The following is a 27,728-nucleotide window of genomic DNA, read 5'->3' as shown; positions in this document are numbered from 1 at the left end:
AATAAATAATGTATCAAACTTGAAATTTTTTCATATTCAAACCTAGGAAATGGAGATTCACATTTTATTTAAATTAAAGATTGGGGTGTTGTAAGTAAAGGTGGAGTGGCAAAAGTAGCCCTCTTTTTTTTTTTTATCAAGATTTAAAATTCCGAAGTGAAAATTACCAAAAGAAGGTTAAATATTTTAATATCTCCAAAAAAGAATTTATTTACAAAAAAAAGATATTTCAAAAACCATTTAAGTCATGGACAGACGAGCATTTTAATAACTTCTTTTAACATCCTAGAGAGAATAGCACGTCAAAATGCTGGACAGTCCAGCATTTTTGATAATTTAAAAAAAAATAGATTTGTTTTTATAAATATTAAAATATTTAGCCTTGTTTTTTTTTTAAAAAAATTCCTAAGTCTGCAACTTGAGCAGATTGGGCCTGATTGAAGATCAACATGTGCCTAACCCAAACTTGACAAACATCGACCTATGTCCACGCCCAATCAGACCGCAAGCATAAACTGCTCAACTCAAGTCAGGTTGGTTTAGTAATAATGGCTTATATAAGTATAAGTGGTATGTAAAAAACATAAAATTTACAATTATTTTTTTCTCAAAAACATGATGATGATTGTCTAAAGTTTGAAATGTGAATAGTAAATGAAAGAGAAAAAAAGATATTTTTATGGGTAAATTATGCTTTGACCCCTTATAATTTGGCATAATTCCATTTTGACCCTATGATATTTTGATAATTGCACTTACCTCCTTTATAGTTATTTATAGTTATTTAAGGGGTTCACTTACCCCCTTCTCAAATTGTTGTCAACCTCACAATTAAATTCCTTTTATAAAGATAATTTGCCCTTTTTAATATATTTTTTATATAAATAAAGCATGCCTTTGAAAAAATGGGTTCAATGAATGTTTAGACTGGGCATTTTAATTATTATTTTAAAATCTATTTTTTTAATTAATAATAATATAAAATAAGAGGGTAAAATAACATTTGAATGTTAACACTATCAATGAAAGGGGAGGTAAATGCAATTATCAAAACATTATGGGTCAAAATGAAATTATGCCAAATTATAGGGGGTCAAAGTGTAATTTATCCTATTTTAGTTATAACCATATTAAGTTCGGGTAATCTGTGCTTGAACCCTACTTGATTTGATTCGAGTTAAATTTTATTTGCCCAAACCCTAACTAATTGTGCCTAAGTCCAACCCAAGGTTAGGTTGAACCCACTGAATTTGAGTTTGGCCCGTCTAAGTTGCAGTCCTAGTCTGTAACATCTAGGAGTGTCAATGGATCGATTAATTAATGTTTTTAGAACCAGAAGCATGATTGTTTTTTTATTCCGATTTTTGTCAGTTTGATTTCGATTTTAAAATTAATGGAACTGGAACCATCAAAAAATCATGGGTACCCATCGATTCCAATTCTTGATAAACAGATAAGACAAAACAAAATCTATAATAGTGTTTTATTTTCTTTATATACAAGTATTTTTTTTAATCATAAATATATAAATAGTATTTACAAGTTGTTGCAAAAAAACCTCCTTTAAAGAACTTAATATATCATCTATAAAAGCATTAATTGCATGATTATAAATTGTTCTAATAAATATATGAGTTAATTTTTTTCAAAAATTAATATCCATCTTCTTTTCCAGTGGTAAACTTATAGGAAAGATAGACATTTTAAATTAGAATAAATAAATTTATATGAAAAAATTAAAAAAAGAAGGTAATATATATTTGTTTTAAAAGGGTACAAATGTCTTTAAGTCATTTACAATAGTAAAAAATGGTAAAATAAATCATTTTCAGGTACTCGTGGCGTGGGTACCCATCAAGTAGAACCAATCAATTCTGATTCCTATTCAGTCCAATTCCTTTTAGATTCGACTCTAATCAGGCACTGAAAATAAGGATCTGGATCTAGGTGTGGCAATGGGTCAAGTCATATCGTGTTGAGGTAAGGGTATTTTGAAAATTTACTCAATAAATAAATGAGTTAAGCAGGTCGATGTCTCTAACCTAGACACGATTCATTTAATAAATGTGTTAGACAGGTCGACACTATTATGACCCAAACCCAATTAGGCTTTGTCTTAAACCCAGTAATTTCGTATTATGTTAAGATTGCTACCCCTAACCTACTAGTTCGTAGAGAAAGACACGGGCGAGTTACAAAGACTTGTTTGACTCACTTGAGAGACTAAGTTAACTTACCCTAGCTCGTTAAGGAGTTGTTTTGAGGGGCCGATTTGCTTTTAGGGGCGGCTAATAATAGATCGGTATGAAACCAATTGGGACGGATCTGAACCAATGCCAAACAATAGGAATCGATCTAGAATTGGTTAGATAAAAATCGATCATGTCTCTAAGCATCAAAATTTCATGAAGGTCCTTACAAATTTTGTAAATCAAAACCTAGTCATTAAAAGTCATAAATAGGTCCCCACATTCAAATTGGGCCTTTGACAAGGAATGGGTATCTTAAAACTTAGGTTTGGGCTTTTGAAGATAAAGCCCATGATCTAGAGAAAATTCAAGTGATCCACATTAAAGGGCCCTACATTCAAATAAATAAGTTTGAGCTCACCAACAATTTATAGTATCCTTAAAATAAGATTTGGACGAATTTAGCCTTTAAACAAATCAATCAAAGTCCTTTAAGTTGGGGCATAATAGGAAAGCTAAATTTACTTTAAGTTTATAAATACCAAAACCTCCTTCATAGAGAGGGAGATCTGGATCACTTTATCTCAAAAGACTGAAGTTCTCAAGTCTTCTTTGAGAGACGAAACAAACTTCTTCAAGAGTGATTTGGATTATGATTCAAGAGAAGATCAAGTTCAAAAGCTTTTTTTTTCAAAAGTCAAGAAATTCTTCTCAATCGATAAAGCGCAAAATCCGAAGAAAAGAAAATCTACATAAATTTTTACAGAAAATCAAACTCAAAAACCTTTCTTTAGAAGTCAAAAAATCATTCTCAATTGATAAGAGGCGAAGCTCGGAGATAAGAAAATCTACAAAAATCTCTATAAAAGATCAAGCGCCAACAAAGTCACCGTCAAAGCAATCTTCTCAATCAATCACGCACGAAGCCTAAATAGAATAAAGCTACGCAGTGTCACCACCATTTTTGTACTTAACTATTAATCAGAGGAAAATACTGAAATTTGTATCTCCTTTTTATCAAAATCAATAAAATCATTTGCGATCTTATTTCACGAATCTCAAGGTAGATTTGTGAAATTTGTCATCAACCATGTCTTTTTAGGTTGGGTTTTTTTGGGCTCTTAGTATTAGAATCCAAAAACCAAGAAGATAACAATGGGGATGGAATGCATCAAATAAGTTTTCTATTTTTATTTTCATTTTGTTTTTTATGAATAAGATCAAATATGTTTTGATATATAAGCATGAAAAAAAAAATTATATTTAAACAAAATATACAATGTAATACATACTTCCTCGCATTTTACTGGATCGGGTCTTTGTCGGATTGGGACATTGTTGATCCAGAACTGATCCGACATGTTATCAAATTGGATTCTTATTGAAACTTGAACCCTCGATTTGTATCCAAAGCTATTGGAATGGAATCAGATCTTGGGTTTGATTAGATTCATCGACTTGGTCGACCAAAAGACTAAGAAATTCGGATTATAAAAGTGAATATTGGGATGAGTAGATATATTAATGAAATATTGGAGATTTTGACACTTTTCTACATGCAAGTTCGATCATTTTCAGTCTCATTTGCTTCGTGATCTTCCATGATAATGCAATTTTAAAGATGATGTTCATCATGCCTTAAGGAAATTACCAAATCAACCTTGTTTTTGTTTCCTTCTAACAGTTTTTTTTTTTTTTCTGATTTTAATAAACCCACCAACACTTTTGTACAAATGGAAAGAAAGAGCTCGAGCAGAATGAATTGGGTTCTTTTTGTAGGTAGAATTGAGTTCTAATGACTTACAATTCATAAAAACTTTGGGTCTACATGACATACAGTTTAATTTATGTTGTCTCACCAATAATCCTTGCAAGAACACAACCCGTGGCGGAAAAAATGAAACCGATTATTATCCCTAACAATGATTTCTCGATCATATATTTTTGACACCATCTTTGCAAAAGAGTGACAATCAGAACACATACGAAGGTTCTTAACTACACGGATTGGTACCTGATGACCCAAGCTAATGAGCCCAAAACCCATAGCTAGTTTCTCACTGTGATGCATGAGCACGTATTCTTTCTCCTCTTCGTCAACATCAAGCAAAACATTAGCTAGATTGGGCACATGGCCTACTTCCTCGAGTCTACAACTTATCTCATCAAGCATTCTTGCTATTTGGGTCATTTGTGGGTGTGACTCGTTACTCGAAGTAAACTCATGAATCATTCCATTCACCTCTATTGAGCTAGACCCAGGAAGCTTCCGGACACCATGTTCTTTCAAGTTCATTCTCACTCTTGCGACGTCTGTCCATTGTCCAACAGAAGCATATACGTTTGAGAGAAGCACGCGGATCCCAATTCTCTCAGGAGCCAATTTAGTTGCTCTCTCGGCTGCATAAGCTGCCAGTTCGACATTGTTGTGTGTCCGACACGCGGCTACCAAAGCCCCCCAAATAATGTCGTTAGGTTCCATTGGCATGCTTTCAATTAGATCACATGCTTCTCTCAACAACCCAGCACGGCCAAGTAGATCAACCATGCACCCGTAATGCACTATTTGTGGGAAAATTCCATAATCATCTTTCATAGACTTGAAAAGACGTTGGCCTTGTTCGACTAACCCGCTGTGACTGCATGCAGTCAGCACACCCACAAATGCAACACCATCCGGTTTCACCCCTTGTTTGACCATCTCATCGAAGAGCTCTATTGCTCGACGACCGTTTCCCTCCATAGACATAGCTCCAATGGCTGAAGTCCAAGCCGACACGTCTTTCTCTCTCATTTTGTTGAGCACTTTCATTGAACTTTGGGGATCACCACACCTAGCATACATGTCAACGAGGGCAGTGTTGAGCTGCATATCACACTGAATTTCGTTCTTTTCAATGTAGGTACTGACCCACTTTGCGAGGTCGAGAGCACCCAAGTACCCACATGCAGAAGCCACACTTACCATTGTTACTTTGTCTGCCTTAACATTCTCATTTTGCATAGTTCGGAAAAGCTCAATTGCTTCCTCGAACCAACTCTCTTGTACCAAAGCACCAATCATTGTGTTCCATGACACAAGATTCCTCTCTGGCATTGAATTAAAAATGGTATGAGCAGAACCCACATCCCCGTTTTTTATCAGGCCTGAAATTAATGTGTTCCACGAGACCACGGTCTTGTTCAACGTGATATCGAAAACTTTACAAGCAATCTCTGGCTCACCACATTTCATGTACATGTCGATGACTGAATTAATCAAAGAATCCCAACCATCCAATCCATTACGTAGAGCGTAACAATGGGTCTGCTTTCCAAAACCCAGATTGCCTAATTCTGCACAAGCGGAAAATAAGGCCATCATTGTAACCCTGTCGGGAATCAAACCCCACCGCCACATTTCATAAAAAACAGTGAGTGCTTCTTTCGCCAGACCTTCTCTCACATAATTTGACATCACCATGTTGTATAGAACCAAATTCTTATCAGTACATTCATTGAAGAGACGCTTTGCTGTTTCTATCGCCCCACACTTCATGTACATGTCGATGAGAGTGTTCATCAAGATTGGATTAAGCCTCACTCCACAATCTTCGATATAAGAACAGACCCTTAGCCCCAAATCAAGATCTTGCAACTTTGCACAAGCGGAAATTACACACGCCATCGTAACCGAATTAGGTTTGATCCCGGACGCAACCATCTCAAAGAACAAACAAACTGCCTCCCTTGGAAAATCCCTACGAGTGTAACCACATATCAGACTTGTCCACGATACAACATTTCTGTCAAGCATTTCATCGAACACCAGTCGAGCAGAATCCATCTCCCCACATTCTGAATAAAAATGAATTAAAGAATTTTGTATAAAGATATTGGCACCTAAACCCAACTTGATTAAAGATCCATGGACTTGATTTCCCTCCTCAAACGACGAGGTCTTAGTACAAGCACTTATAACAAAAGGGAAGGTAAAGTGATCGGGTTCGACTCCTTCCGTCACCATTCCGCGATAAAGTGAGATGGCTTCATCACCGATTCCAGCGGAAGCGTAACCTCGGATCAAAGAATTCCACATGAACAAGAAATTACCCCTCATACCATCTTTGATGAAGAGTTCAAAAGCCTTTCTTGCGTAATTTAAGCTTTCAATAGAAGCGATTTCAACACAAGAAGCAATAAGCTTGGTTAAAGCAGAGGGAGCTTCATTGAAGTCTGTCTTTGTGATCTGCCCATGTAATTGCTTTAGTTCCTTCATATTTCTGCAATTTCTCAGTGATCCAATTGCAGAGTTATCCTTAGATTTTAGTTTAGAATTGTTTTGGACGGTGAGGATTCCATCTTCTGGGATGAAAATCAATGGAGTCGGAAAAAGTGTGGCAGCCATGGCTGCTGTTTCTGTTTATCGTAATTTCGTTTAACCTTAGCAACGGTCCTTTTAACTGAATTAAGAATGAGTTTTTTTATATAATTAAATTACGAATAAGTCTTGACGGTCAAGTGTTTTTCACTAACGTGAGGGTTTATATAGTTCTTCTGGGACTGATACATGTTCCCCAAGTCATACTCCATAGTGTGTATAATCAATCCAGGCCGTCCAATCACTGATGTCTGCTATCCAAATAATGCATCTGATCCAATATGATTGATGCAGTTTTTGGGTTGACAGCAGATTGATAATTGACGAATAAGAGCAACTCTAACGCATTAGAACTCAGGTTCTATATCTTCTCCCAACTGCCATTTTACAGAGTCAAAGTCCTCCTAAAGCACTTCAACGCACTCAAGCTCTAGCTCTCTAATTTGAAATATTTTGGAGAGAGAAAGTGGGAGAGGCAAAAAGAGTGAATTTCTCTCTTTCTACCTGTTGGCGGTAAAAACGATCGTTGTTGGGAAACATTTTACTGTAGTTGAATTTTGGAGAGTCATTTGGCTAGCACAGTTGGAGTGAAGACCCCTTGACTGGGCAAACTCACTCTTCACAATAAAATGCTTAGCACATATGCCTATTTGCGCTGGAGTTGCTCTAATGGACGGTGTAGACATCATCAATCATGATAAAAATTGGTCTAGTAGGTCCAACAAAAGGTGGGCAATTCATGTGCAAGAAGATGAGTGTCTGGCACATAAAGCAGACATCGTGCAGGTCCCTAGAGTATAAGAACTCTCTAAGGGATTACGTTACATGCAAGTCAATTACACCCTTCCACGTGCCCACTTTCATTGGCACGGCTTCATCCTACACATCTCCTTCTCAAGAGTTGAGGCACTTCGCCTCTGTGGGAGTAATGAAGCTATGAGTCGCTCATATGTCCATCATAACCTGAGATTTCTTCCAATTAAGCTCAATGTCCATCTACGTAAGTCCCTTCTATTGGGGACGCTTGGTTTCCTCAGGGATTTGCTTAATTGTATTTAATACATGGAGGGCACACAAATGCGTCTCCTACTCCTCCCCATCACTCGTGTCACTCCCTCTTGAGTCACTATTGCTAGATGCGGCCTTCTTCTCAGCCCACATTGATAACAAAGCATTCAAGGCTGTTCTCTCTGTCGCTAATCAAGTGACTTCAATACCCACAAGGGATGGTATTTGCCAGAACAAAGTGAAGCAAACATCCTTGCAACGGTGGGTCCCCTCTTGCTAACATGGTCAGAAAAGGGATTACGAATTGGGGCTCAACCCATTGGATGACTGGAAAATTGGAAACGGGACCAGCACCGATTTATCTGATACCCACAGTAGCGAGTAGGACGACACTGATACAATTTAAGAAATTGACATATAAACCAACACGCACAACAAGCAAGAAAGTCAATCGGGCCGAACTTGCACAAAATTGTGACCATTTTTTGTTTTTCAAAATTGTGTGGACATAAATAAAAAGTTACCACAGAGTTCATAGTTATACGAATAAAATAACATACTACAGATAATTTTTGAAAACCAACCCACAGCATTCAAGGTGATATTTACAGCTCACTTTACTCTCTACCATAGTTAGCATCCGGTGAGGAGGACAACTATGGTAGCAGTGATTGTGGAGAAGCAGATTCCTTAGAGAGAGCCTTGGATATAGCTCTGATAGTATTCGGAGTCGTCCTGCAACAGCCACCTATGAGTGAAGCCCCAACCTCACGCCATGTGTTCACATATGAAACAAAATCCTCATCTGAGACCCCAGTGGATTGCTGCAGAGACAAAAGAGTGTAAGCTAAACTTGGGAATAAGCTAGTTCATCTTCAACAGATATTAACACTTAAAAAAGAACTCTAATTTGTGAACACTGAGGTTTGGAAGTAGAAGTAACTCATTTGTTGAAAGTAATTAAAAATAAAAGAAATGGATGAACTCACTACCCAATCCTTCCGCTCAGGGTCATATGTCTCACCACTGTTTGGATATATAAGTATTGGTTTAGTTGTCACCTGCACAATTGATTAACCAGAGAAACAATAATTATTCAAAAAATGGAGTGTTGTATAAAATTACCAGAACTTAAAGTTATTTAACAACCAAATAACTAGCAAAAATGTACATAGTCATGTTTGCAAAGTACACGAGGAATTTCCAATTATGAGGCAACAAGAATATATTCTCATATTTTAGCGCCTGCAGGAGGAGCTCTAGTGCCATGATTCATATTATGCTAGCCAGTCATCCGATTAATGGCTTACTCCAAAGTCTACTCAAGGCAGCTCTAGTGTTCCTTTTTATTCCTTAACATCGCATATTAGTCAGATTTGTTCATTACATAATAGTTGGATTTTGGGGAAGATTTTTTGGGTTCAAATTATTCCAGGATTCAGTACGAGATTATTATTTTTAAATGATTTTCTAAATTTCTTCAGCAGTGTTTTGTCATGGTTAGAGGTCTTTCAAATCTAATATGCTATCTAATGAAAAAGCTAAACCGGAGAGTATGCATAGGTCACTGGTTGCCAAACAATTAGTTGTCTTTAGATAGCAGCGCTAATACCAAAGTACTTCTAAACTCTATAATGGTGTGCCAGTTCATTATGTAATCTATTTTCAATATTATTAAGATAATAGTTTCTGTACGACCAAGTACATGCAACAGAAGCGTAGATGGTCGTGGAGATTAATTAGAATTGGTTTATCACACTAAAAGTATTATAGACAGGATAGAAGAAAACCCAATCTCCTTCTTAAACAAACAATTTATTTTTTATGGTTTAGCAGTTAATGGAAATAAAACCTCTTATTAGGGTTTTCAATGTCTGTAAAAGAATTGTAGCCTAGAGAGTTATACCTTCTTAATGGATGTAATTAATCCATGAATAAATCTCGGAGGAGTGCAATTGATTCCAACAGCGAGAACCTTCTTACATGAATCAGCAATTGAGGCACACTCAAACAAAGAATCTCCACTAACCACATTGACACCGTCCTTGGAATTAAAAGAAAACCATGCTGGAATCTTTATGTCATCTTCCTCAAGAAGCTCAGCATAGGCCTGCATGAGAACCAACAAAAGTCGCAGCATGAGACCAGAACAAAATCAAAACAGGCCATCATGATCATCAACGCCATATCCCCAAACATTTGGGGTCAACTAAATGAATCACGGCCACGTTCTGGGGAGCTCCCTACCAAGAACAGAATGAAATGTGTGGTTGGGATTCAAGTTCAGATGTGGAGGATTAACGTCAGCTGCCAACCTGTCGCAACCCTCTTTCCTTTATCCGCACTTGGGACTAGCAATATAGTGTAATGGAAATAATATGAAAAATAGAAACAGGTGAGACCAAGAATAGGCTTGGATCCATTATTCTCACTTAAACCTACTATCCTAACCTATAAGTAGCCCACTTGATCATTGATTTTGATCGTTAAAACTAGCAATCTCTGGGCCATGTTAGAATGGGATTAAAGTTCATTGACTATGATGATCATCATGCCTAAATATATTTCCTCCAATTTACAATGAAAATAGATCATAGGAACTAAAATTTACAACGTGTCTCCCACAAATCTAGCAGATGTACCTGAGCTTCTAGCTTATTTGGAATTGTTTCAAAGGCAATCAGATCAGCACCTGACTCTGCTAGAACCTGAACCCTTCTCCTATGAAATTCTTTCAAAGTTTCCAGTGTTACAGCATCACCGTAGTTTCCACTGTAAGGTCACACGAGAAAGAAAATCAAAAAGGGGCAGTTGTTAATGGTGGAAGTGATGAACAAAGTTTTGTAAATATCATATATGTTCAAAAATAACTCTGTGGAACTTGAACACTTGATCATGTTTTGAACTAAGAAGTAATTAAAATAAAAGGCACCCAAACAAAAGTGGGCAACTATCCTAATAAAGATTACCAAGTTGACTCACTTGTACTCAGACCCATCAGCTAAATACGCCCCATAGCTTCCTACTGAGGCTGCAACTAAGATAGACCGTTGTTTGAGAATCTTTTCATTTCCAATGACACTACACGAAGATTCTGCACCTCTCTCATAATATATATCCCGTGCCTCACGTGCAATTTCAACGCTTCTCTGCAGCAATGATTCACTTTCTTCTCTAGACAAACCCTTAGCCTCAAAACCCTGAATGGTAGCCTGCCTCGCATGCAAAAAATATCAAGGTTCATTCAAAGATTCTCTAAAGAACCACACATCAGTTAAATACTGATGCAAAAGAAAGATAACCTGAGTACCTGATAAGATGCCGTGATTATAATATCTGCACCTGCTTCAAGGTAGTCGAGGTGTACCTGTACCATTAAGGTAATTAACAAACACTTGAAAAAAAAATATAGGGGAAATTACAAAAAAAAAAAAGGTAGAGAAAAATGGTAAATTCCCATTCCAGTGCACTATGCATTTTAATTCCGAAAACTTTAAAACGGCAAATTAACCTTTTTCAAAATTAAACTTTTACCTAATTCCGGGAAAAGGGAAAAAAAAAAAAAAACTATTTTAAATTACTAAAATACCCCTAAGTGTTTACTGCTAAACAACACATTTTTCAAAAGGATATTTTTGCAATTTAAATCAATTCTCCTATTTGGTAAAAAAAAAAAAAAAAATTCCAAAAATGTTAAATTAACATTTTCGAAATCAAAATGAATAGTGCACTGGAAAGGGAATTTCACAATTTTCAGCAAACCTTCAATAAATCAGCCAAACTTTGTTTTTGTTATTGATAAATCCGCCAAGATAAGTTATAACAATGTATATGAGTATATCTGTATTTATGTATTTTTATCCAAATTATTAACTAGAAAGGACCATTAAACTAACATCTGTATAATAAAAATTCAACCTTTACATAAGTGCGACAAAATCACTAGAAAATGAGGACATAGTAAATTTTCTATCCGAATAATTAACTAGAAAGGAACAAAGAAACAAATTAAACCAAAATCTGAATTACAAAAAATTCTTCCTTTACATAACTACAAGTAAATCACAAGAAAATATGAACACAGAAATTTGTTTATCTCCAATAAATTAACTAAAAAATAAACAAATTAAATTAAAATCTGTACTAAAATTCTACCTTTACATAACTACAACTAAATCACTACTAAACAATGACATAGAAAGTTAAATTCTTTCAACTTGCAACATAAACCCTAGAATCCATGAACATCGAAGAACATAGAGAGATCGAAGGAAGAACGATATGATCGAAATAGACCCATAGAGAACCAAATTACACCCAAAAAAAAAAAATGAAGATTAAGAACAACAAGAGATAATTACCCTTCTAATCAAATGAGGAGAACTGATGAGACATTTTCCGCTCCATAGAGGATCATTGAGATCTGCGCCGTGTCGTTCGAGCTCTGTTGCGAGACCGCCATCGATCACGGCGTAGCCACCCCCGGATTGTTGGAGGAAATCTGACATCGCCAAAGAGGGTTCAACGTTTCCGAATCCCATTAGAGATGTACAGTTTGATGACTTTTGGATGATTCTGTCCGAATTAGGAGGTTTTTTCTCTGAGTCGTTGAGTTTTGACTTTGGGATGGAGATATGGAAACGTTTCTCCGTTACTGGAACAACTGAAGCACCGAATGTGGTTTAAGCATTTATAAGTGATGGTACGAGTAATGTGAGCAATCTCCCGTTTAATTCTTGAAAAATTCGCGAATTTTTCGTTTTTTTTTTTTCTTCCATCAAATCATTATTGTACTGATTATTGAATTATTTAGGATAATTCACGAATTTTAAGTTTGAAAAGAATAAACACAGTTTTTACCAATTTTACAACTTTTGCAAATTTTTATAAAATCCGGTGAAAGAAAAAATGCTACTATAACTTATTTTATGTTGCGAAGTGTAAATTTGTAAGTTGTGACATGTAATACAAGTCGACTTTGAAGTGGCCATACTTCAAAATTTTGAAGGAATCCACTTTTTTACATGATAAATGTCTTTTTTATTTAAAAAAAAAGGAAATAATGACACGACCCTCCATATTTATTTGAGATTATACATTAATTTTTCAAATTGATAATTTATCCTTTGACTTTGGTCTTCTTTTAAAAATCAATGGAATAATAATATCAATGTCCTCATTATCACCACCATCATTATTAACATCACTATCATATGGTCGAATTTTTGGTTTTCGAATTTTTGAAATGAAACAGATAATACACACATGAAGCATATCCCACATATTTTTCATTTACAAAATAGAATAGAACTCAAATTTTTCATGAATTAAATTTTTGTCGTATTCTGAATTGCTATCAAGATATAGGACTTATAGTTTTACAACTCAATTTCGTGTCTCATCTCGTCCATGCTAGATACCGAGTTATCTCGAACGATTTTTTCGATTCATTTGATATGTCTCGTTCAAAAAAATTGAAAAATGAACATAGGATTTTAAGTCTCGTCTGAAAATTAACCTATCATTCTGTCTTATCCATGCTTGATACCGAGACAACTCGGGTGATACGTCTCGAATGAATTTTGAAACGTGCACGACACCACCACGGAGGCCTGTTAATGGATAGTCGAATTGCGAATCTGATTTAAATTCGTATCCAAATTTTTTGGATATTAGATTCAAATTCATATGTTATTTTAGTATTCGAATAGAATTCAGATACATATTCTAATGTCCTTCCATTTGATTCGATTAGTATTCGTAGTAGTCTAAATTACTAGAATAACCTTGAAGTTTTATTAAAATTGTTAAAAAGTCCATAAGTAATAGATGACAAGAATTTCTATAGCCGGACCAAGGGTTTGTAACATGAGAAATCATATTGCCACACCAATATTTACTAACAATACATCGATCCTTTTGAAATATGTTTATATTTTTTCGATTTTTGTTTTAGAAGTAAAAGTTAGTGTGCTAAATGCTAATAACAGCTCTCTTATAACATACCGATAAATGAAATTAAATAAGGATTTTTTTTTTCAACTAAATACAAACATTTTTGTTTATTCCAAAAGTGTTACAAGTGTAGAAAGAACTATAACATAATAATGATATTTCAAGAACGATTTATCAACATTATGTGATAATTTTGTCAACACATGTAATACTTCGGTATTTTTGCAAATTTTGATAATTACTTGAAAAAAAAATTCAATTAAATATTGTACACTAAATAAAATGAATAAATATTAAATATTTTCAACTCTTAATTTTCTTCTATGAAAAAAAATCTTAGAAAAAGAATATCGCATATGTTTCTTCAAGAATCAAATAGCACCACTTGGACGTCACAATCATAATTCAACTCTTTCCATCCTTTAGAATTTATTTATTTTTTAGTTCTTTTTAAGAGTTTCTTATTCTTCAAGTTTAACTGTTGGTTTATGCTTTCCTCTCTTTCTCTTTACTTTAGATTTCTTAGAATATTTTTTCATCTTTTTTTTTTTTTTGTAATAATTCTTCTTCGAAAAAAATCTTTTGGTTATTATCTCTAGGACTGCAACTTGAGCAGATTGGAAGATAATCCTAGGCTCAACCCAAGTAGTAGAACCCTCAACCCAACCATCGGGCCTAAGCTCACTAATCCAAACTCAATCCAAGTTTCATATTATAAAATCGGGTCGAGTTTGGGTTAGCCCAAGTTTAGATAATTTTGGATGCCTTGGTCAGGTTAAACGGGTTGAGTTTGTTGAATAATCATAATTTCATTTTAATTAGCAAATAAATTAAATATTAAAAAAAAAAAAAGATACATTAAATCAAAAATAAAACTACTAATATATAAAATCGTATACAACCTTCAAAACCATCATTGAGAGAATATTTATATACTATACTAAACCAAAGTTCGCATTAATATTAACTAATTGTCCACAAGTCATAATAATAAGATGGAGAAAAAAAATTTATTAACACCCCAAGATTTGTATTAAATTCTTTAGTGATTTTCATATGAATTGGAGTGCTGTTAACAACAGTTGATGTGGCAATAGAATCTTTAAAAATAGTAGAGCAAAAGGAGCGGAAAAAAAAAATGATAGAAAACTCACAATAGACAAATTCTAAGATAATTAGTTTGATTCATGAAGTCATTGTCGGTGTTAGGATGGACAATCCAAATACGTTAAAGCAACCAAGGACAGTAATAATCCTATCTCTAACTTAACACGTTTCGAGACCTTTTGTGTCAAATTGAACTTGGACAGAATTATGGACAAATTAGCTTATTAGGTGTGGCCCACAAACCTAGTGGGAAATCCAGTCTCTTAATCAATCATTAGAATTCTTATCAGAATCGAGAACCGAATCAAACCGATAACTTTGGAGTGGTTTGGAACAAGTTACAGTTGGATTCCGAATTACAAAAATGAAGAATCGATCAATTTGATTCGATTCTTAGATGAAACTTGTATAGAACCGAACACCACTTGATACATGATTTTTAACCATTAGATTTGAACATTTTTCATGATGAGATAGAACCATTTGCTACCCGTGTGGGTTGGACTGAGTTGAGGATCAACATGTGTCCAAACTGAACTTGACAAACACCAATCTGCACTTGTGCCCAATACCACCACGGACTAGAAATACTCGATTCAAACTCTTCTCAAGTAGGGTTATTTAAGTTTGTCGGATTAATTTATTCCTCATTAATACTAAATAATTTAACAATGATAACTTGTCTTGAAATTGTGTTTCAAAATTTACATATATAAAATTATAAGAAAGTCTTAAAAAGATGATTAATTAAGGCTAACATCTTAATTCATTTAATGTTAGTTGTTATTTTCAATAAACCAAACCTTTACATTGTAAGATAATATAGAATTACATAAGTAAAATCATTAATAACAAAATAATTGTTCATTTTATGAAAATAATCACGCACTAATTTTGGTATATCGAAAAACAAAAATATACATACTAAATGAATGTGAAAAAAACCTATAAGATATATTTATAAAGAGTCGTGATTTTCTGACATGAAAATTTTCACTTGATTTGTCACAAGGAAATGATTAACAGTTCTGCGCCCTTTCCACATTAGTTGAGTAATGTATAAATTATAGCCATATTAAGTTTGGGTTTGAGCAAATCAGATTGTTTGAACCCGAGACCAAACCCAACCCAAGGTCGGGTTCAACCCATTAGGTTCGGGTTTGACCTTCCCAAATTGCTGCCTGAATGTTCCTCCATTCAATTTTTTTTTTTTTTTTTTTCAATTAACACTTTTTTATGAATAAGTTGGATTTGAACTCACGATCTCAAAGTTTTTTTGCAATATATCAAATCGATCGATCAATGGGTCCAAGCCTTCACACCTTATGCTAGTAGAAATATATTCTTATACATTCACTTTCATCATCTTAATCAATGCTGTCTTCCTCTGGCTCGTTTTATTTATTTATTTATTTGGATATGCTACCAACTAGATTGATTTTTGTGTACAAATCCACCAAAGGGTTATTAAGGATAATTCAACAAATAATGAGGTGGCAGACGTCTTCATATATGAGATCTCTGCCACCTCATATTAAAAGATCATCCCCCCCACCTACCATCTCACCAAAAATAAAATTAAAAAAATTAGGGTTTCGTGTAACATTTCAAGGTATGGGTTTATTAAATATTCACGGCCTTGGATTAATGACATCTGGCCTTTTTTTTTTTTTTTTCTTTTTTTTTTATTATATAAAAAACTTAAGATTTCTTTTGAAAGTATGGGTTTAGGTAGGATGTATGGAATGGATAGAGATTATGGAATCATCACATGTAGCTATCAGATAGATATGTAGTGGAAGTATGGGTCAGCAAAGAGAGTGGACGACAAGTCTCATCTTCTATTTATTTTAAGCTAATCTACCCAATAAGGGGAAAGAAGTCAGAAAATCACTCAATAAGCTTATCTACTATTTTTTTTTTTTTTTTTCTTTCTGGTTCAAGTTAAAATGTTGCAGAATCTATTGGTTAAAGCTCTTAAAAGAATAAATTGTTTGGCATCCCATCTTCCACATTGATGATTTAATGTGCATAAGAATCAAATCCAAATGTCTTAATAGGTTTCAAAAGGAATTCCAAAATAGGGATTCCAAATTAAAGTTTCCCACTTATTGCCAAGTGAATAAAGTGAAATTTTCAATTTGGGTATTTAGTCTTTTAGTGGGATTTATCCAAAAGGATCTTCAACTACTAGATAAGCTTTATTGGAGACTCATTGTGTGTTGCTTTGATGTAAAATTGCCTTTGCTTCTATCTCACTCTTGACTACTGATATAGTTGTTTTTGTGATGTTGAAGCCTTATAAGAGATAAAATCCCTCCATTTATTCTTCATTATCTCCATTTTTTCTTCTCTTTTGGGTAACTTTTGACATACCCATCATAGTTTTGGTGGACATTTGAAATACCCATGTTTTCAAATGATAAGTAATCTCTTGATGCAATTACATTCACATAACATAAGTTGAACGCCTTAAAGCCGACTAGATCATCCCATCTCATTGAACGCCTTATTTAAGGTAGTTGTGACCTTAAGGCGAATTCTCTGTCCAGGGAACCTATGTATGCTACTAGCGCACTACAGCTTTTCAGCCTTTATTTGTTGGGTCAGATCTAGATTGGGCTAGACCTGATTTATGTTTATGATCAGGCTCAAGCTTGAAAATAGGACTGTCAATGGGTCTAGACCAATAACTTATATCGTATAATTTTATTTCTAATATATGAAGAATTTTATGGACCAGTTCAGCCCATAAATAGGTTGGATTACCTGTAGGGAGGGCTTGGACAAGGGTTTTGAAGCCTGATTAGGAGCAGGCCATTAACAATCTGACCTGGCCCAATGACAACCCTACATGTGGGTGGGTTTACAGTCCTAGGTAGCACTGATATTGTTTGGGTCGAATCATGTTCCTTCATTCCACATTGGATTCTAGATCTGCAACCGGGGCGGTTTGGAGGGTAGGCCCAGGTGCAACCCAAGTAACAAAACCCTCAACCCGACAATCGGGCCTAAACTTCCTAACTCAAGCTTAACTTGAGCTTGATCTTTTAAAATAGGGTTGAGACTGGGTTAGGCAATTTTGGGTGGTTTGATCAGGTTGGGCTCGTTGAATAACCCTAATTTCATTTTGATTAGCAAATAATTTTTTTTATTTTAAGAAATACAACATAAAAAACAAAACCACTAGTAAATAAAATCGGATACAACCGTCAAATCCATCATTAAAAGAATATTTAGACAAATCATACTAAACCAAAACCCACATTAATAATATCCAATTGTCCATAAGTTATAATAACAAGATGGAATAAAACAATTAAATAAAAAACTTTATAAATAATATGAAAATATTTATATATCAATAATCTAGCATTTGGTTTGGGTTTGCCCAAATCCTCCACTTGAATTGAGGTCAGGTTGAGATATTCTAACTCAGACTCTACTCATCTTATACATAACATGGCTCAGACTCATCCATCAATCGGGTTGAGCCTTGGTTGAGTTCAAACCAACCCACTCAGGTTGCAACCCTATTGTATCAAAGGATATTCATATTGGTTTTCATTATCTCCACCCAAGTTCTTTTTGGATTTTCCTTTTATTATAATTTTTAACTTGGCCCTGCTTTTTTGCAACATAAACTGTCACAAATACAAAATTTTGTATTTGCATAATTTTGTATTTACAGAAATTTACATAGTTTTGTGATTAGAGAGTTTACTTGTATCCAATGGAAAATTTTATGTTTGCTTGATTATAACGTAAAAAAAATAACTAAAAAAAATTATTATTTTTCTTTTTAAAATCTTGTTTAAATTTAAATAAAAAAGGATAAATAGTTACATATTACTTTAAAACAAATCAAAAAATTATAGACAAAGCATTTTCATATAAGTCATACAATGTTATTCTCTTTAAATCAAGATTATAATAAAAATTCAAAATTTCTTTAATCACCTACAATTTACCTTAAACATCTACTACATTATACCAACTTCTACTTGCTAATTTTTCATTTTGAAAAGAAACCCCATTACCCCAAATATGTCAATATTAGCACTGATGGTGCCTAATGTAACTCGCCCCAAACTCATTTTAATACCTTACATCTAATGAAAAACATTTTTTTTTAATTTATAAAAAATGAATATAAATTAACAAAGTAAGCATTTATCTCTTGTTTTTCTTATATTTAAAAAAATGTCAATATTTAAATTTTTTTTTTTTTTTTTTTACAATTTTAAAATATAAATAGAAACTAGTTCCAAGTAAGATTCCATCTCACAATTTTTTATTTAAATAATAATTATATTAATGTTGGGTAATATTTAAGAAGTTGGGGAAAGTCAGAGAGAAAGGTTTAAGAAGTTAGAGAGAGAGAGAAAGAGAAAACTTAATATAACGTAAATTTTTGTGGAGGTATTTTCTCCGCAACACTTTACGGAGATTTCGTTGTAATTTTAATTAAGTTTTGTGTTGCTTTACGGTGGGACTCACTAGAATTTTAGTATCCAAGCACCCACATCCCGCAAACGAACGTAGATGTTTCTGTTTGCATTTGTCTACAGTGCAAACAAGCAAAATCTTAAATATTGCTTCTAACTTGAATCATTAAAAAAAGTCTGACCTAACTAATTAAATATAATTTGCCCAGTATTAAAGGCCCAACAATTGTAGTCGTCAAGCAATTTTAACTTTTCAATGTAAGAATATTTTCTCCAAAATAACATTTAACATGTTTTCAACTTAAAATATTTGCTTCATTTTTTATTTTTTTTAATCCTTTTTCTTTTCAAGGGATTAGGATCCTTGGCTTATGTTAAATGCCTTATACATAGACACAATTTCTAAAGTCAAAACATGAAATCCAACTATTAGAATTTATCCTAATACCATGTTATATAACTCAAGTTACATATAACCAACCAACTACTCCAAAAGACCGATTTGTTAAAAAGTAAAGGAAAATATACACTCAACACTTTCCCTCGCTCATAAAGGTGAAAAGAATCAAACCCATGACCTATGAGAACCAAAGACTCTAATGCCATATTAACCAACAAACTACTCCAAAAAATAGGTCTATTAAAAATGGGGAGAACTACAAATATAAAAGGATCACAGGATTTAACTGAGGTATGATACAACCAGAGTGGACGAAAATATACATTATATAATTGGAGAATAGAATTATAGAATGCCCATTATTTTATTTATTAACCCTAATACCACTTGTGTGGGAAATAAGCGGGTCAACTTCACTTACTGAACTCGAATCTGACTTCTCATATTAAAAAGACCGATAAGACATACTCAACTCGGAAATGGTGCTTAACAACATTTGTTTCAAGTTTCAACCACATATATAAAGCTTTGTTTTATCATCTTGGAAACTCATTCCTAGGTCTTACCTCTTCAATAGGACAATATGGTTGTCCATGAATCTAGTCGGAAAATGGAAACAAATTTGTTTATTTTAAAGAAGAATCTCTACTATTTAATATATATATATATATATATATATATATATATATATATATATATATATATATATATATTATATATATATATATATATATAATATATATATATTAAAATCGACTTAATAACTCTCAATTAAAACCTATTTTTAGTTTGCATCTTGGGCCTGAGGCAACCACCTAAGTGGCCTTATGCTTGAACCGGCCCTAGTTCGATCTCAATATTAGTTTCAAATCCAATATGATAATTATTAACAATAATATCAGGAATCATCTAAGGGTTGGTGAGATGGTCAAGACTACGCCTCGAGAAGTGGAGGTTTTGAATCTCCATCTCAAGATTTTATTGTTAAAATTACCTGTGAGAGGATTGCAAGTGCCCTAAGGATTAGTTAGACACTCTAAAAGGTCTAAATACCTCAATTTCTATAAATAAAAGACAAGGTGTCAAATTGCATCTTTACTGAATCGTAGATACTTGATCCAGAACCAAAGTTATTGGACTGGATTTATTTTGTGTCTGACCCACCCAACCATTGATATCTCTACAAGTAGGTCTATCAATGGATCAAATCAAACCCAAAATCTGATCTGTTTTGATCCTTTGTAATTGGATCTAGATCAAGGATTTGGATTTTGTAAGGATCCAATTCGAAAAATGTGAGAATGTATACAAATTATATTATGGGGGGCGTTCAATGGCCAACTTTTTAGCAAACTTTTTGGCAAAACATTTTTCAAAACATGGGTTAGAGGTTTTGGAATGGGCTGATTTTTGGTGAGGATGATCTCCTCATCGTAGAGATCATCCTCACCAAAAATCAGCCCATTCCAAAACTTCTAACCCCATCAAAAACAGTTTACAAAAAATGGACGGTCCACGATTTTTCAACTGGTAAACATGGGTTAGAAGTTTGGGAATGGGCTGATTTTTGGTGAGGATGATCTACTCACCGTAGAGATCATCCTCACCAAAAATCAGCCCATTCCAAAACCTCTAACCCATGTTTTGAAAAATGTTTTGCCAAAAAGTTTGCTAAAAAGTTTGCCCTTGAACGCTACCCTTATATTATATATATTATTTTGTAGATGAGATTTATTTAGATTTCATATTTCAATGGGTTTTGATACAATTTAGACTCAATCTGATTGTTATTGGACTGAATTTGTATATGTAAAAGCAACTCCAACTTAGTATCCATCCCTTCTCAACTGTTGTTTTGGGTAGTGGAATCCAAAAATGGTGTCTCCAACGCAAGATCCATCCCTCACCATTTTTTAGGTATTGACAATTTTGATACCCAAAATAGGTACTCTCACTTGGTTACCTATCTTTTTCAGAAGGAAAAAATTTAGGCATGTTGAAAATAAATTAATTTCAGAAAGTTTTAAATTTGAATTAAATTAAAAAATTATTAAAAATTTATGGGTAACACGATTGAAGTGCATACCCCCATTGTAGGGCTTAAAACGAGTTAAATACGGTCTAGATATGAGTATGTCCATATCCATATCCATATCCAAATTTTTATTTGGATTCATATCCGGATCCGAATCCGAATCTGATTCAGATTCTAATAGTTAAAATTATATTCGAACCATTTTAATTTTATCAAATCCATATTTAGATCCAATCGAATTAATTGATTTGAATTGTCAGGTCAGATAATGTGAAATCATTTGAGGTTATTTTAAATAAATTATTAAAATGTGATCAAATGATAACTTGAATTCAAGAGTTCAAGATTTTAAAGAGGAGTCTTGACCATTACACCCAACTATTATTGATTGATGGAAGATAATTTGAAAAATATAAAATACAATTTGCAAATTAATATATCATTCAGATCTTGCTGGATGTAGAAATGAATCCATATCCGACTCGGATCAAGGGACCTCAACTCATATCCAAATCATATTCAAATTCAGATATACTTAATAGGACCAAACAAGCTAAATTTAAATTCGGTGCACTCGGATTTCTAATAAAATCCATCCCATTTTAAGTCCTACCCTATGAATACCCATAACCACTAAAATGGGTATAGGTATAGGTAGCACGTTTGGAGTTGCTCTAATAACGCAACTCATTCGAGTCATAAGTTGAGTCAACTCGGTTTCTTCTATCATTCCATCTTAGTCAACTGTGACAATGGTGCGTAGACTTATTCGTGTAATCATGGTTTCATCATTTCGATACACTCAAATAAAGAAGAAAGAAAGAAAGGTCTCTCTCTCTCACTACTGAGTCGACTCTATGTGTGTCAAGTAAAATACTCATTATCATGTGGCACGTGCTATCTAAAGTGCGCATGAGAGGACACTATCATCATCGTCTCACATGATCTACCAAAATATATGTGTGGGGAGTGGGGAAAGAAGAAGACATCATGATAAGAATAGAGTTGTTGGGTTTGGTTTCCTAATGACCATATCACTAGGGGACCACTCGACCCAACAACCCATTAAACTTCAAAAGGCTGAAGCTAGAACTAAAGTTAAAGGTAACCTTGAAAATTTGGGACAGATCTTTTTTTTATTGGATTAATATATCAATATGGTTAGATTGTCAAGTCAAACTCGGTTCTGGACTATGGTCCCCATTTTTTTTTTTCCCTTTAAAGTACAGATTGACTGACTTTTTTTTTTCCCTTAGATGTTGTTGTTGTTGATTGTAGAAATGGGTATTATGGGGATAAATTCTATCAAATACTTTTGAGATGGGTTGCACAAAATGAGTTGCTTCTCTTTTCTTGCTTTTAGAAAAATTTAGTAATACTCCCTACAAAATTGGTGATATAAGATTTATCCCCAGAAATACAAGATTAGTTATCCTTGACCAAAAGTCAATGTTCCTTTATGTTGATTAAACTAATGGTCAAATGGGTATTTTGAATAAAATCAAAATTTCACTAATAATTCATCGGCAAAAATAGAGGTTTACTTTCGATCAAGGGGATAAAATTAATATCATCAATTTCGAGAACGGTATTACTAAAATTCCCTTCCTTTTATGGTCATGCACAATTCCACCGGTGCTTGTAGTAAAATTTAGATGTCTAAACAAATTTTCAATTTCACAAAATGTTGACTTATTTAATAAGAATTAGTATCTATCGATGATTTATTATTATTATATTATTATTATTATTATAACTACCAATAGTGGTAGGTAGTTACCTTGATAGTTGTACACCTTCTTCAACTACATCAAGGGGACATGATCTTACCATTAGATGATCAAGTGACGCCATATTGCTTTAACAACTACCATAATATTCAAGATTTGAGGCATCCTTTCAAATAAAATTTAAGATCTAATTATTATTTAATATTTGATTTAATATTCGTGCATTTCCAACCCTTTCAATTTCAAATTATAAGCATGGTCATAATATGAAATATAAATGATTTTTTTTTTTTTTATATTGTATAGAAAAATAATTGCATATCAATCTTAGCCATACACGTGTCCAGGCCGACCAGGGGGTACCTAACATAGACTAATTAATAAGGCGCTGCCCGGCAAGCAAGGTAGGTTAGAGCAGAAACCTCCCTAGTCTGGCTAGTAGGGCAGCACAACACTAAGCACGGCCTGCCTTGCCAAGCAGGGTAGGCAAAGCCTCGAAAAAACTGCAATACTGTTACGTGCACGTCAGTTCCGAAAATTCTGGATGCAATCATTATAGATAAGTTCGATCATTTTAAGATATCCCGATTAGGTAAATAACCCCTCAGAACCAACATAGATCTCATGATTATAACCTATATTGCAACTTATAGAGGGGAAAACCCTAGAAAAAGGCAGGGAAATTAAATAGCACATATGACACGATGGTAAAAGGCCTTTGGAATGATCGAATATGGACCAGTACTGATTATTGTTCCTCTGTCGCTTTAACTTGAGCGTCGAAGTATCTGTGGTAGATACCAAGCCGTCGCGAGGAGGGGGACGCCGGGAGCGATATCGAGATTTATTGCAGCAAAGAAGAATGAGAAAAGGAGAGAGAGTCTTCACAGAAAAGCAAAGAAACAGATATGCAAAGTTTTAGTACGATAGCAGACGGAAAACGTATTAAGTCCCCTATTTATAAGGAAATGCACAGGAGCACATACGCCTGAAAGGATAGTTTGAGTCCAACCAAAGCGTCACAGATTGGGGGTAGTGTAAGGAAGCTAGGGGATATGTGGGCGGTTAAAGATGATGACGAATCCATCTGAGCTGTTAGTAGAGATTCGAAACGACGTTGCATTTAACGCGTCGATTCGAAACAACAGGTGCAATTATAAAGGGCTTAAATGGCCAGTAAAAGAGTAGCATTACATCTCAAGGAGACGAAAAAGGCCTTACGCCTCCTCGATCTCCTCGAGAGGGGGTAATTGTAAAAGAAAATAATTACACATCAATCTTAGCCATACACGTGTCCAGGCCAGCTAGAGGGTATCTAACACAGACCACTTAATAAGGCATTGCCCGGCAAGCAGGGCAAGTTAGAGCAGAGACCTCCCTAATCTGGCTAATAGGGTAGCACAACACTAAGCACGGCCTGTCCTGCCAAGCAGGGCAGACAAGGTCTCAAGAAAACCACAATACTGTTGCGTGCACGTCAGTTCCGAAAATACTGGATGCAATCATTACAGATAAGTTCAATCATTCCAAGATATCCCGATTAAGTAAACAACCCATCAGAACCAGTAGAGATCCCATGATTATAGCCTATACTACAGGTACCAGGCCACCACAATGAGGGGGACGCCTGGAGCGACCTCGAGATCAGTGCGAGAGGGGTCCATTAGAGCCGTTGATTGGATTCTAATCGCGCACATATCAAGAACCCATAAAATAGGTAATACAAGAACATGGTATCACATTCAATGCGAGATGAGTAATTAACCAAGGGAACGATGCAATAATATTTTGAGAGTGAAGATGCTACAATCCTTAGATTAAGACTTAAACTTTTCACTCCATTGATGCCTAGGTACCTTTGGAGTATTGGTTTAGGTCTTAACAAATGATATTAGAGTACATTCTTGATTAAAGGTTGTGGGTTTTACGGAGGAAGAGAATATTGTGAAAACAAAGGATGGAGGAAAATCCCCTCGAAGCGGTCACCTCTACTTTTGCTACCATTCAATAATTACATCGCATTTACATGACAATTTAAAGATGATAAGACTTGAAGAACTGATTGTAATCAGTGGAAGATTTGGATATCCTACAATGAATTGTGATCAATGGAAGATTTGAAGATTCTACAGTGAATTTTCAAGTTAACCTTGAGGACAATGTTCTTCAAAAGGTGTTGGAATAATGTTATGATCTCTATATAGTAGTTGAATAAAATTAGAGATTTAGTAAACAATATTTTATTTACCAGGATTTTGTGTTTGATTAGGATTCTTAAAATTTTGATCAGTTGCAGTAGATTTATCTTATAATCTTATATTTTTTGGGAAATAGCTATAAATAAGGTTTTAGTAATTTATGTTATGAGTAGGAGAGAAGAAATATTTGGGAGAAATCCTATGGGAGGTTTTGCCCATCGAAGATGCAAGATGTAAGGAGGTTCGACCCTCTCAAAGTGGTCATATCAATAAAGCAATTATAATTATTAATTTTTATTTATTTTAGTTTTCAGGTTCGTAACATTTGGTATCAGGGTTTGAGACATGGGAAGGCGATTATGGAGAAAAAGGGGGCGGGGGGTCTTTTATGGGAATGGAATACAAAAAAATGGACTCCTCTATAGTATGGGATATGAAAGGAATTCGGAAAAAAAAAAAAAAAAACTCACTATAGCAGATTTATCTGGGAATGGACAACTTATGAAAAAAGAGAAAGAAGTACCTGGTACTTGGAAATAAGGTCAAATGGCTAGGGGGGACTCACCGTAAAGTGGGCCAATGAGGACGTGGCCTCAAAGTGTGAGGGTATGTTATGATTCTTAGGTTTAGACTTAAACTTTTCACTCCATTGGCACCTAGGTACTTTTGGAGCATTGGTTTGGGTCTTAACAGATGATTGAAAGAGGAGATAGGAGAAGATCACCATCTTCATCCCTTGAATCCACAATGCAAATTTCAAATTCACTCTAAATAATTCTCACAGAAAATTAAGAGTTTATTAAAATTTTGAATAATAATAATAATGAAAAAAAGAAAAAATCGATTACAATGGTTTAAATAGACTTTAATAGTCCGAATTTGACTCTAATTTTTATTATCATCATACTTACTTGCAATAACAAAATTTACAAGAAATTTAACTAGTAATCTTCTATAAACCTTAAAATAATTAATAACAACCTTCTAAATAATAGAGTCAAAATACCACAAAAATCAATGAAAATGCTAAAATAGGAATTATGAAAAATTATAAAATTATAATTTATATCGAATTTTGGGGAGCAGATCCTTTGCAGTACTTTTTTCTTTGCAGTTGTCTGTGGGAGATTTTGATAACTGAGGAAGCATCACATCACATAGGCATAACAATCTAGTCGTTAAAAATTGGAAGTTCAAGGACCTTTCATCTTCAAAGCCTTTGATAAGGTCTTGTACAATTTTAATTTTTTTTCAAATCCGATCTCCTCCATGATTTGAACATGGTTGAAGCGTTAGTTTTTTCCTTCCACTAGATTCCTCTCTACTGTTTAAAATAAACTATAGGAAAAATATCTGCTCTCTAAAATTTGATCATCGAAAGGGAAATTTTTGGATATACTTATCTAGTTCTCAATATTAATTTTCTAAATTGACATTTAATACTCGATTTGATTTAAGGTAGTGAAGTTATTGTTTAAGATAAAGTGTGTATTTAGTTCTTCGATCAAACCCATCTTATTTTGACCATCTTAGGTTCTTGACTTCTTGTTCTAATGGGGAGACTTTATTATTGGTGTATCGGTCGGTCCAACACGAATTGAAATAGAAGTCAGTTCGACATGAAACTTTAAAAACATAGTGCACCAAAAGGGAAAGTAAATTAGAAAGGAAATATATTTTATTATACAGTCATGATAATCTTACTTAGGCACTTGGCATACACAATTGACACCTCTGACATGACAGGCTCGAAAATCGTAGATCTACTCTCTTCAGGTAACAAAATTGTACTTTTTTATGGGAAATCATAATTTTGTATCCCGAGGAGAGTAGATCTACAATTTCCAAGCCTATCACATCAGGAATGTCGATTGAGTATGCCACATGGATAAGTCAAATTATCACAATTCTTTATTATATAACAATTCAAGAAATATCTACCTCATTAACCCAACGAATTTATTGTACAGTAACGGAAGAGACGTAAAAACAAAAAAAAACCGAGAAATTTGTTATGTAATAAATCCATAAAGTTAATTAAATCCAGACCACAAATGCTATTTTGTGCTCTGATACAGCGTACTTTCTAATGATCTGACAATGAAAATTATTACTAACAAACCCCTTGATTACAGTCTTCTTAGAAAAATTAAAAAATTGACTGGAATGCCCCCATCTTCAATCTCTTGTAAAAGTTTGAGCAAAAATTCAAATTCCTTGAAAATACAATCTTTTAATAAAATGGATGCTGTGGAAATATAATTTTTGAAAAAAAATTGAATTCCACTATTTAATTAT

At 34.0% G+C, this 27,728-nt stretch overlaps 2 protein-coding genes across 3 annotated transcripts; both read right to left on the bottom strand.

The window, feature by feature from the left end:
* Nucleotides 1–3,879: 3,879 nt before the first annotated feature.
* LOC147383153 (LOW protein: PPR containing-like protein) lies at nucleotides 3,880–7,879 on the bottom strand. The gene has a single exon (XM_086427845.1). The coding sequence runs from the start codon at nucleotides 6,574–6,576 to the stop codon at nucleotides 4,045–4,047; it is 2,532 nt and encodes an 843-aa protein (XP_086283971.1). The 5' UTR covers nucleotides 6,577–7,879; the 3' UTR covers nucleotides 3,880–4,044.
* Nucleotides 7,880–8,019: 140 nt separating this feature from the next.
* HMT2 (homocysteine methyltransferase 2) lies at nucleotides 8,020–12,240 on the bottom strand. Of its 2 annotated transcripts, none has more exons than XM_086427846.1 (7): nucleotides 11,919–12,240; nucleotides 10,868–10,924; nucleotides 10,540–10,769; nucleotides 10,200–10,329; nucleotides 9,464–9,667; nucleotides 8,547–8,618; nucleotides 8,020–8,381 (listed from the first exon to the last, which is right to left on the bottom strand). In XM_086427846.1, exons 1-7 carry the CDS (start codon nucleotides 12,096–12,098, stop codon nucleotides 8,214–8,216), a joined length of 1,041 nt encoding a protein of 346 aa, XP_086283972.1. In that variant the 5' UTR covers nucleotides 12,099–12,240; the 3' UTR covers nucleotides 8,020–8,213. The 2 variants fall into 2 exon arrangements, with proteins under 2 accessions (XP_086283972.1, XP_086283973.1); XM_086427847.1 differs by having other exon boundaries at nucleotides 8,550–8,618.
* Between the last annotated feature and the right edge of the window lie 15,488 nt (nucleotides 12,241–27,728).

This window comes from Akebia trifoliata, chromosome 16, assembly GCF_017979445.1.
Source record: "Akebia trifoliata isolate Shusen 1 chromosome 16, ASM1797944v1, whole genome shotgun sequence".
In the NCBI taxonomy this organism is placed as follows: domain Eukaryota; kingdom Viridiplantae; phylum Streptophyta; class Magnoliopsida; order Ranunculales; family Lardizabalaceae; genus Akebia; species Akebia trifoliata.
Note: the sequence above shows the minus strand (reverse complement) of the source record. Positions and strands in the feature narration are given on the sequence as shown.

What these genes read in the sequence shown, in the direction of transcription:
- LOC147383153 (XM_086427845.1), bottom strand. Translation starts at nt 6,576, where the DNA reads ATGGCTGCCACACTTTTTCCGACTCCATTGATTTTCATCCCAGAAGAT.
- HMT2 (XM_086427846.1), bottom strand. Translation starts at nt 12,098, where the DNA reads ATGGGATTCGGAAACGTTGAACCCTCTTTGGCGATGTCAGATTTCCTC. An exon ending in TAATCACGGCATCTTATCAG is followed by an intron (nt 10,770 to 10,867) that starts GTACTCAGGTTA and finishes CATGCGAGGCAG; the next exon opens with GCTACCATTCAGGGTTTTGA. An exon ending in TAATTACATCCATTAAGAAG is followed by an intron (nt 8,619 to 9,463) that starts GTATAACTCTCT and finishes TCAATTGTGCAG; the next exon opens with GTGACAACTAAACCAATACT.